Genomic DNA, 12,349 nt, shown 5'->3' on the forward strand with positions numbered 1-12,349 from the left:
TGGTCTGAGATAAGAAAAAGAGGCCACAGTGAAAATATTAAATAATATTGGATGTAACAGGAACCAAAACGGCAAAGAACAGTAACAGGTTTATGAATTTCAGCAGTTCTCGGGTACCCGACCGGGTAGCGTCGTAATTTCCCCACAATATTTCGGCAGACGTACACGCTGCCATCTTCAGGTGGTTCCTGACGAATGCTGTGCTGTTCCTCTCGGCGCCCTATATATACTAGCCGTTACCCCCGCCACCGTTCCTCTCCTGATGTCTTCGGTGCGGCCGTCGCGGCGGCTACTGGAGGTGGTGGGGGAAGCGGCGCCTGGGCCTGAACTGGGGTTTGCAGTCTCGCTGCTGCCGCCGTCGGGGGCGGTCCTCCATCTCTGGGACCGCATCTTTCTCTCCAGGCTGAGCGCAGGGTTCCATGCCTGACTAAATTGAAGGCCGCTGTCTTTAGTAATTAGATCGTCCTGTAGTCGGATTTCGATGGCCTCTTTAATAACGCAGTCCCAGAAGTAGGAGGATGCGGTCCCATAGAGCGATGACCGCCCCCGACGGCGGCAGCAGGCAGACCCAAGTTCAGCCCCAGGCGCCGCTTCCCCCACCACCTCCAGTAGCCGCCGCGCCGGCCGCACCGAAGACACCAGGAGGTGAACGGTGGAGGTTCAAATGGCTCTGAGCACTATGCGACTTCACTTCTAAAGTCATCAGTCGCCTATAACTTAGAACTAATTAAACCTAACTAATCTAAGGACTTCACACACATCCGTGCCCGAGGCAGGATTCGAACCTGTGACTGTAGCGGTCGCTCGGTTCCAGACTGTAGCGCCTAGAACCGCACGGCCACTCCGGCCGGCAACGGTGGAGGGGGTAACGGCTAGTATATATAGGGCGCCGAGGGGAACAGCACAGCATTCGTCAAGAACCACCTGAAGATGGCAGCGTGTACGTCTGCCGAAGTATTGTGGAGAAATTACGACGCTACCCGGTCGGATACCCGAGAACTGCTCAAATTGGAAATACACCGGAAAACCTCAGATCGCATAACTGGTTTATGGTTCCTACCGGATCATAACGAACAACACGAGACGAAAACACGGAAAAAGAAATTACCGCACGTCAGAAGCATGATGTTTGTACGCTCTGCAAGTGGGACAAAGAGCAAGGTACTGCTGACTTTAGTAATAGTAGTAGTAGTAGGTTTATTCGTCCGTAGATCTCTTTTTACAAGGATATAGGACATGTCAAAGTATTTACAAGTTTAGACCTATTAAAAATACTTGGTGTACAGCAGACAGGCTAGTCGTCTTTCAGCTCCGTTTTCGGAGGACAGGAGACGTTAACTGTGGGCTAGATGGCAGCCCGGAGGCGCGGCTGGCTAGCTGCAGGCTCCGGCTGCGCGGCGGATGCCCGCCCTGTAGCGCGGGTCGGCGCCGCCCGCGCTGAGCGCCGGCCTGCCGGCGGCCACGGAGGGGTGCGAGCCGTCGCCGGTGCGGGCCGCCCTGGCTCGCAGCGCCTCCGCCGGCACCGTCTGCAGGTCGTACGCCTGGCCCAGGGCCGCCATCAGCCGGATGAAGGCGGCCGTCGCGTTGACGGCGCCGCCGCCCAGCTCGGCCGCCTTGTAGTCGCTGGGGAACGTGTGGTGGAAGTTGTGCCAGCCCTCGCCCAGCCCGAACGCGCCCATCGCCAGGCTGTCCGTCGCGCTGATCGACCTGCGGCAAACGCCCCACTCGTCACATCCGAAAACTCCACCACCTTAAAAAATAAACAAGTCTGTACAGTTAAACGTGTATCTCGGAACCCGGAGATAGTGGCGCGCTCGGTGTGACGTCACCGACTTCGGGCCCGAGGCCCACGAGAAAGACAGGCCGCGGCGTGTACGTCACGAAGGTAGTCCTGAACTCGCTCGCTCAGCTCAACAGACAAAATGCGTTACTAAACTTGGGAGTGTAAGTACCAACGAGAATTGCATCTTCCACTGGAATCTGCAGAAGACTTATTCTTCAAGCTTGCAGTGAAATTACGGAAGACATGTGCCGTAGGGTAATCAATAACTTCAGTGTTCGTTTGAAGGAAGTTAGGGAACGAAATGGTGGACATATTGAGCAGGTGCTGAGTTAGAACAAATCTCCGTGGACGGCTCTTCATTATAGTATACGTTCCTTTCATATTGTATTGACAATAAACTTTATATTCAAAAACAAAATGATAACACATTTCGTGCGCCACCCTGTACCTTCAATCAGACAATCGTCGGAGACGTGTTTGGAGGAAACCTGACCAGGCTGAACGCCTTCGACGCACTGTCCAGCGAGTGCAGCTAGGTGGAAGTTCCCTGCTGTTTTGGGGTGACAATATACGGGGCCGACGTACGCAGCTCGTGGTAATGGAAGGCGCCGTATGGCTTGTACGATACATGAATGACACCCTCCGACACATAGTCCAACCATATCGGCAGCATTCTGGCGAAGCATTCGTCTTCATGGGCGACAATTCGCGCCCCCATCGTGCACATCTTGTGAATGACTTCTTTCAGGATAATGACGTCGCTGGATTAGACTGGCCACCATGTTTTCCAGACATGAACCCTATCGAACATGCCTGAGATAGATTGAAAAGGGTTGTTTATGGACGACGTGACCCACCAACCACTCTGAGGGATCTACACCGAATCGCCGTTGAGGAGTGGGGCAATCTGAACCAACAGTGTTCAAAATGGTTCAAATGGCTCTGAGCACTATGGGACTCAACTTCTGAGGTCATTAGTCCCCTAGAACATAGAACTAGTTAAACCTAAGGACATCACACGCATCCATGCCCGAGGCAGGATTCGAACCAACAATGTCTTGATGATCTTGTGGATAGTATGCCACGACGATTACAGGCATGCGTCCATGCAAGAGGACGTGTTACCAGGTATTAGAGCTACCGATGTGTACAGCAGTCTGGACCACCACCTCTGAAGGTGTCGGTGTATGGTGGTACAACGTGCAATGTGTGGTTTTCATGAGTAATAAAAAGGGCGGAAATGATGTTTATGTTGATATCTATTCCAATTTTCTGTACAGGTTCTGGAACTCTCGGAACCGATGTTACGCAAAGCTTTTATTGTTGTGTGTATACAGGGTGAGTCACCTAACGTTACCGCTGGATATATTTCGTAAACCACATCAAATACTGACGAACCGATTCCACAGACCGAACGTGAGGAGAGGGGCTAGTGTAATTGTTTAATACAAACCATACAAAAATGCACGGAAGTATGTTTTTTAACACAAACCTACGTTTTTTAAATGGAACCACGTTAGTTTTATTAGCACATCTGAACATATAAACATATACGTAATCAGTGCCGTTTGTTGCATTGTAAAATGTTAATTACATCCGGAGATATTGTAACCTAAAGTTGACGCTTGAAACCTCCGACGTTCAGTTGCGTGTTGTAACAAAAACGGGCCACGGTCGGCGAGCAGCATCTGCAGGGACATGTTTACGATGACGACCGTGTATACGAGTGTGGCTGTAGTGCACTGTTGTGATTTGGTCCAGCTGTCGCAGTGTCCGCATGTAGCGCTTGCTGCTACTGTTATTCTGCATTCGTCTCCGCACGCAGACTAACTGTAGTACACCGTGTTACCAGACGTCTGTGATAGTGTAGTGTTGTAGGAACTGTGACCATGGTGTATTCGAACTCTGAAAAGGCGGACATGATACTCATCTATGGCGAGTATCGACGAAACGCAGCTGAAGCCTGCAGGGTGTATGCAGAACGGTACCCGGACAGAGAGCATCCAACGTGCCGCACATTGCAAAACATCTACCGCCAACTGTATGCAACAGGTATGGTCGCAGCACACAAACGGGTCCGTAACAGGCCCGTCACAGGAGAAGCGGGTGCAGCTGGTGTGTTAGCTGCTGTTGGCATGAACCCACACATGAGTACATGGGACATTGCGAGAGCTGGAGGACTGAGTCAAAGTAGTGTCATGCGCATACTGCATCGTCACTGCTTTCACCCGTTTCATGTGTCGCTACATCAGCAATTACATGGTGATGACTTTAATCATCGAGTGCAATTCTGTCAATGGGCATAACAGAGAATGCGTTGCAGTTCTACTTGTTTACCGATGAAGCAAGTTTCACAAACCACGGGGCAGTGAATCTACGGAACATGGATTACTAGTCCGTGGACAATCCTCGCCGGCTCAGACAGGTCGAGCGACTGTAAATGTATGTTGCGGAATCATTGGCGACCACCTCATTGGTCCTCACTTCATTGCAGGGGCCGAAACAGCTGCAACATACATCGCGTTTCTACAGAATGATCTGTCAACGTTGCTCGAAAATGTCCCACTGGAAACGAATCGATGTATGTGGTATCAGCATGATGGTGCACCTACACATTCCGCAATTGACACTAGGCTGACCCTTGACAGGATGTTCGATGGGCGTTTCATAGGACGTGGAGGACGCATAAATTGGCCAGCCCGTTCTCTTGATCTTACAGCTCTGGACTTCTTTCTGTGGGGTACGTTAAAGGAAAATGTGTACTGTGATGTGCCTACAACCCCAGAGGATATGAAACAACGTATTGTGGCAGCCTGCGGCGACATTACACCAGATGTACTGCGGCGTGTACGACAATCATTACGCCAGAGATTGCAATTGTGTGCAGCAAATGATGGCCACCACATTGAACATTGGCCTGACATGTCGGGACACACTCTATTCCACTCCGTAATTGAAAACGGAAACCACGTGTGTACGTGTACCTCACCCCTCATGGTAATGTACATGTGCGTCAGTGAAAAAGACCAATAAAAAAGGTGTTAGCATGTGGACGTAATGTGCTCTTCCAGTCTCTTCTGTACCTAAGGGCCGGCCGCGGTGGTCTAGCGGTTCTGGCGCTGCAGTCCGGACCCGCGGGACTGCTACGGTCGCAGGTTCGAATCCTGCCTCGGGCATGGGTGTGTGTGATGTCCTTAGGTTAGTTAGGTTTAAGTAGTTCTAAGTTCTAGGGGACTTATGACCTAAGATGTTGAGTCCCATAGTGCTCAGAGCCATTTGAACCATTTTTTGTACCTAAGGTCCATCACCGTTCCCTTTGGATCCCTACGTAATTCGGTGCTCTCCGATACACACGACCGAACAGCGGAGGAGTGGTACTCAAGCGTCAACTTTAGGTTACAATATCTCCGGATGTAATTAACATTTTACAATGCAACTAACGGCACTGATTACGTATTTTTTAGATGTTCAGATGTGCTAACAAAACTAACGGGGTTCCACTTAAAAAACGTAGGTTTGTGTTAAAAAACATAATTCCGTGCATTTTTTTATGGTTTGTATTAACCAATTACACTAGCCCCTCTCCTCACGTTCGGTCTGTGGAATCGATTCGTCAGTATTTGATGTCGTTTACGAAATATATCCAGCGGTAATGTTAGGTGACTCACCCTGTATGTATAGATAAGTGACAAATATCTTAAAAGTATATTAGTTACAGATACAGAGCATATCAGACATATATTACGCGGCCGAAGCGATGGATAGAAAGTATGACAGTCGAAATACAGTATTTGTTTTTGCAGAAAACTGAAGGACAAAAACGTTGCATATCCAAAACCACTTGACTAAACATTTTCAAATTTAGTTTAAAGCACAAAAGATCACGTTATTTCACTTATTTCGCACATTTAGATATGTCTGCTTTGTATATCTGTACCCTCATTACAATGCATACCAAACACTGCTAGAAAAAAAGAAAAAATGAATTCGTCAGAGCTGTGGCTAGTTGAGCCACAAAGGGAATCTGATAGTGAAAATATGGCCAAACGAGTAATTTACAGCTGATGTGGATTAAATAAAATGATACCTAAGCAGTTATTTTAGTGTACATCATAAATAAATTCTGCATCGGCTCAGAAGAAGTCTTGCTTCACATGTGTATGCCGCAAACGCATTCCTCCTCGACCTACGGTGACGTGATTCCAAAATCATCTTCTTTCAACTGACTAAACATGTAAACAACCTTGCCTATAGCAGCATAAATGGCAACCATGTTCATTTCATTGCACATCAGTGAAGCAATTACACGTACCTTCGTTCAGAAAACAGTGTAGTGACTTTTGTAGGCAGTATATGGACGTTCTACGATGCTAAGAAGCCAGGTACTAGAGTTTGATCGCAGGCGTGTTGTTGCTTTATGTCAGCAACGATTGTCAATAAGAGAATGTGCGAAGCGAATAGTGGTGACACAGACTGATATGGTACACTTAAGTTTCCTAAACACACATATCGTTCGTGGCTTGTTTCGCCCTAGGGTAACAGCTACGGCAGATGGCCGGTATATGCGACTTCTAGCCCAAAGGAACTCCGACCAGACTGCCACTACGATAAACAATGACACGGAAGGACGTGTACATCTCAACTGTGCTAAACAGGCTCCACAACGCCTCTTTGTATTCTAGATGACCATGGAGAGATTTGGCCCTGGAACGCAGACATCATGCTGAACGGTACAAACTGTCACAAAATTATCAAGGATAAACTTTTGAAACATGGCACAAAGATCGCTTCATAGATGTATGCCGAATATATCTGATACCAGTTGACCGTAGTCGACGTTTTTCAGGGAACATGGTAGTGCTGCAGTCACGCCCTGTCAGTTGAAACAGCAAGGTGGAGAATCAGTGACGTTCCCTGGGGGCGACATGTGAGGGGGTCAGACGCCATTGTTGCGTCTACAGGGCAAACCCACCACATCTCACGAATACAGGGATAACATCTCCCACCCCACCGTTGAACTATTTCATCAGAATGTGGCATAAGAATTCAAGTTTACCGATGACAACTCGCCAGTCTATCTTGCATTCATCGTCAAAGATTTCGTCAGTCGTGTAGTTATTGTACGTGGATTGGCCTCCGTGCACTCCAGATATAAACCCCATGGAACATACTTGGGTTCGATCGAAAAGAGACGTGTGAACACGGCCTGTCGCATCACGAAAACCTAGGAGAGCGTCCAGGATTGCCACAGAAGAATAAGTTAAATTAGACCAGCGGTGGTTAACTTACCCGTATGCCGCATGACGCGCAGAGCGTAGGCTTGTATTCACGCAGTGGTGGCTTGTTACTCTACAATGAATGAGGTTGCTACACAATGGGCGCCGGCAGGAGTGGCCGTGCGGTTCTAGGCGCTACAGTTTGAAACCGCGAGACCGCTACGGTCGCAGGTTCGAATCCTGCCTCGGGCATGGATGTGTGTGATGTCCTTAGGTTAGTTAGGTTTAATTAGTTCTAAGTTCTAGGCGACTGATGACCTCAGAAGTTAAGTCGCATATTGCTCAGAGCCATTTGAACCATTTGAAGACAATGGGGTCACATCAAGAAAATGATTTTGGTGTGTGTATGTGGCTTATCACCAGTTGCTCGACCTTTTTGTCCCATTATTTTTAACTGCTCGTCCACGGTCATTGAGCTAGCCGGACTGCTGGAATGCACTTTTGAACTCACGAGTGACGAGTGATTCCTTCCACTGATTTAATGCGATTTCGTGCAGCCAGTCCAACGGTCGACTGTCGCTGCCCATCATTGCATGAGGTCTGCCTGGTCGTGATTCAGCTGCGTTATTCCTCCGCGTTTCCACTTCACAATCACGTCACCAACAGCCGAGTTGCGCAGCTGTAGAAGGGATGAAAATCTCTGATGGATCTGTTACTCAGATGATGTCCAACGACAAGTCTACGTTCGGAATGACTGAGCTGTTACTGCTTCTCTACTGACAGTAGCGTTGTCCTCGCCCCCTCTTACACTGGCAGGTCAACCACTCGTGTCATTCAGTGGTTAATACTGCATACTGGATATTTTTGGTCCGATAATTTCTTGTCAAGAAACTGGAAGATGCATTAATTTTCAATGCCATACCCCATCGCACAGAATAACTAAGAACTTTTGTTTGTGATTTGTATTTAAGTGCGTCACTATCGCTGACCTCTTTCTATACTTTGTCTTTCATGATCAAAGTCGTAGCGTGTTGTTGGCTGGGAGTCCCAGAGGGGTATGTCAGAGTTGGCGACAAACGTCTGTGTGCGGTAAAGGGCTTTTATAAATGATTCATTCGTTTGTACATGATTGATTCTTGAATAGAACCGTAAACTCAACGAGTTTGCATTGTGCCCACGAATTGGCGTTCCGTGTGCAGTGCCTTGACAAAATGGCGACGAAGGAGTAAGGAATTTTTATGTGTTGGAATGTGTGAGATATTTATCTGTTACAACAGTGCAGCATTTATTCAGAAGATGGTATGGAAAAGAACTGCCATGCAAACAGCATCGTATTTTGGTTGTCTCAGTTAAGAGAAAAGTACCGATCGATCAAGTGTGCCAGAGGGAATCGTGAGGAGGGGGAACGGAAGTTCTGTACCCATTACAAAAAAAATCAATGGTTCGCACAAGCCACGAACATGGAACAATACAGCAAACTGTGTGGGAGATTTTGCGACCGCGGTTTCATTTCAAACTGTACCGTCTGCAGCTCATACGATAAGTAAAAATTAAAAATAAAATATGGCTGGCACCTTCAGTTTTGCAGCACAATGCGGGAAGCATTTGAGAGTGAACATTCAGTCTGATATTCAACGCCAAGCGAACTTCCACTTATCTGGAGGGCTTACATGGCACAATGTGAGAATGTGGTTCACTTAAAATCCTCATGAAACTATGGCTCATGAGCCTGATTCAACGACGGTTAATCTTTTCCGCGCAGTATCACAGATGAACCTGTATGGTCGGTTTTTCGTCTGTGAGAAAACTGTAATGGGCACATCTTACCTCGAAATAGCAGTTGTGATTGTATACTAAGCAGTCTGCTGATTTCGAGAATTTCATCTTCTAACAAGAAGGGGAATCCCTTCCTTGGACCATCGATGTCCTTCGGTGGGTAACTACAAATGGACGCTATATTGGGCGTAGTGGTGAAGAAGAAGTGGCTCTATTCTTTTGACCTCTCAGATTTCCTGACCTAATGCGTTGTAACTTTTTCCTTTGGGAGCACTTTAAGAACCGTGTGTATATATCCCACTGCCAGGAATAACGGAACAGCTCCAAGACCACAACAGTGTTGCTTTGATGATCACAGACAGGATGTTGCTGCATAAGGTATGGATTAACGTTTGGACGTGTGACGTGTGACAAGAGAGGCTCTCGATGAACATTCGTAGAGCTCAAACTGCAAACTTGGTGACTTTACGGTTCTATCCACGTATCTATACATATCGCATATTTGTACACTTGATACTTCAGAAAATATACAGCCCTGAAAACAAATTACTCATTTACAGTAGCCCTCAAGTCCGTAATGTTGTCATATTTCACTATCTCTTGCACAGCTATCCGGGCTGTGTGCAACATCAAAGGTTTCGCAACCTCCCTCCTAGTCTGAACGGCACTCAACGCATCGTACTACATTTATTGAGTGATTTTATTGTCCAGTGGGATGTAGCATTAAGAAAAAAAAAAGTCCGAGTCTTCCTCATTGAGCCGTAAAAACAAGCAGTGCCTTTTCCCTTACAGGATGATGGCCTTCCTTGCTCACAGCGGCAGGGCTATTCATGAAAAATAAACAAATAATGTAGTTTGGGCTAAGAGTGATACAATCAAACAAAGGAAGGACGTAAACTGATTAGTGATAATTACATCCGATACCTCATCCCGTGCGAACGCCCACAAAGTTTAGACACTTGCACTAACATTCTGTCTACAAAATTTAAACTTCAAAATCATCTTTAGTTAATAGTACGATGAGTCCTGATACTGATTCTGACTCATTGCTGGTCTGAGGCCTTATCGTTACTATCACAATGAAAAATACTACTACAGAAATCCCGACGCGGTATGGATGCGCTGTGATACCCACATCTGAGCAACGACTGTCCTTCTCAGTTGACCTTGTCAGTACATCATGATGTCGCCAAACTGATAGAGAAAAGTAGACATAAACTTTCACTGAGTATCGTACCGCTTTGTAATGTAAAAAAATTAGCTGGAGAAACCAACGTTTCGGTCACGGTTGCAGTGGCCTTCTTCTGGGTCTCCAGTGTAAAAGTGGGTAAAACGTTGGTTTCTCCAGCAAAGTTTCTTGCGCTCTGACGCGGTGTGATACTCAGAAAACTTTTACGTCAACCGTCTGGCGGCCGAAGCCTACGCAATTACAAGACAGATAAAACTTAATGATAACTCGCAGATAGTAGGAACCATTACGTTAAGCAATTCCCTCTCTGAAGTCAGTGAAATGTGCAGATAGAAAGAGAGACGTAGGAGAAGTTAAGGTACAAATGAGTGGAAGAAAAAGAAACGGCTAGCTGCCGCTAGTATTCGTGGTAGTTGTGTGCAGAGAAGAAAGAGATGAGGAATTCTATCGATAAGATTTGTGTAGAAATGAGGTCACGTGTAAAATTAAGACACGTAATAGGGAAGCCTATTAAAGTGATGCTGGAATGTTTATAGGAATAGATAATGATACATAGTGGGTATGAACGTTCAAGTTCAACATTACTGTTTACTATCGCAGCCCCTTCCCGCTTGTACGACCCTTTTTTTAAACATCCATAGGAGCACGCTTTGAGTAGCAACATAATTACGTTTGACGCAGTTTGGGATATTCTGCTCTAGCTGAGGTTTGTCCATCTATATTATCGGACCAAAAATATCCAGTATGCAGTATTGACCACTGAATGACACGACAGGTTGACCTGCCAGTGTAAGAGGGGGCGAGGACAACGGTACTGTCAGTAGAGAAGCAGTAACAGCTCAGTCATTCCGAACGTAGACTTGTCGTTGGACATCATCTGAGTAACAGATCCCTTCTACAGCTGAACAACTCGACTGTTGGTGACGTGATTGTGAAGTGGAAACGTGGAGGAATAACGCAGCTGAATCATGACCAGGCAGACCTCATGCAATGATGGGCAGCGACAGTCGACCGCTGGACTGGCTGCACGAAATCGCATTAAATCAGTGGAAGGAATCACTCGTGAGTTCAAAAGTGCATTCCAGCAGTCCGGCTAGCTCAATGACCGTGGACGAGGAGTTAAAAATAATGGGATAAAAAGGTTGAGCAGCTGGTGATAAGCCACATACAAACACCAAAAAACGTTTAGCACCACCTCGGTTCGGACTCTACAGAAAATCAAATAGAGATCAACATAAACACCATTTCCGCCCTTTTTATTGCTCATAACAACCACACATTGCATGTTGTACCACCATACATCTTCAGAGGTGGTGGTCCAGACTGGTGTACACACCGGTACCTCTAATACCTAGTAGCACGTCCTCTTGCATTGATGCATGCCTCTATTCGTCGTGGCATACTTTCCACAAGTTCATCCAGGCATTGTTGCTCCTGATTGTCCCACACCTCAAAGGCGATTGGGTGTAGATCCGTCAGAGAGGTTGGTGGGTCACATCTTCCACAAACAGCCCTTTCCAATCTATCTCAGGCATGATCGATAGGGTTCATGTCTGGAGAACATGCTGGCCACTCTAGTCGAGCGATGTCGTTATCCTGAAGGAAGTCATTCAGAATATTTGCACGATGGGGGCGCGAATTGAGGTCCATGAAGACGAATGCCTCGCCAGTATGCTGCCGATATGGTTGCACTGTGTCGGAGGGTGTCATTCACGTATCGTACAGCCATTACGGTGGCTTCCATTGCCACCAGCTGCATACGTCGGCCCCACATAACGCCATACCAAAACAGCAGAGAACCTCCACCTTACTGCACTCGCTGGACAGTGTGTCTAAGGCGTTCTGCCTGACCGGGTTGCCTCCAAACAAGTCTTCGACGATTGTCTGGTTGAAGGCCTATGCGACACTCATCGGTGAAGAGAACGTTATGCCAATCCTGTTCGGTCCATTCGGCACATTGTTGGGCCCATCCGTACCGTGCTGCATAGTGTCGTGGTTGCAAAGATGGGCCTCGCCATGGACGCCGGGAGTGAAGTTGGGCATCATGCAGTCTATTGCGCACAGTTTGAGTCGTAACACGACGTCCTGTGGCTGCACGAAAAGCATTATTCAACATGGTGGCATTGCTATCAGGGAGCCACCGAGCCATAATCCGTAGGTAGCAGTCATCCACTGCAGTAGTAGATCTTGGGCGACCTGAGCGAGGCGTATCATTGACAGTTCCTGTTTCTCTGTTCTCCTCCAAGTCCGAACAACATCACTTTGGTTCACTCCGAGACAGCTGGACACTTCCGTTGTTGAGAGCCCTTCCTCGCATAAAGTAACAATGCGAACCACGGTATTGACCGCCTAGGCGTGGTTGAACACTACAGACAACATGAGCCA

At 47.2% G+C, this 12,349-nt stretch overlaps 1 protein-coding gene across 1 annotated transcript in view; it reads right to left on the minus strand.

The window, feature by feature from the left end:
• Positions 1 to 1,373: 1,373 nt before the first annotated feature.
• Positions 1,374 to 12,349, minus strand: part of LOC126158859 (acyl-CoA Delta-9 desaturase-like) — a 60,026-nt gene continuing 49,050 nt past the window's right edge. The window contains exon 5 of the mRNA XM_049916472.1: positions 1,374 to 1,707. Within this exon, the coding sequence (XP_049772429.1) occupies positions 1,374 to 1,707 (334 nt within the window). The remainder of the gene's footprint in view (positions 1,708 to 12,349) is intronic.

Source organism: Schistocerca cancellata, chromosome 2, assembly GCF_023864275.1.
Source record: "Schistocerca cancellata isolate TAMUIC-IGC-003103 chromosome 2, iqSchCanc2.1, whole genome shotgun sequence".
Lineage (NCBI taxonomy): Eukaryota > Metazoa > Arthropoda > Insecta > Orthoptera > Acrididae > Schistocerca > Schistocerca cancellata.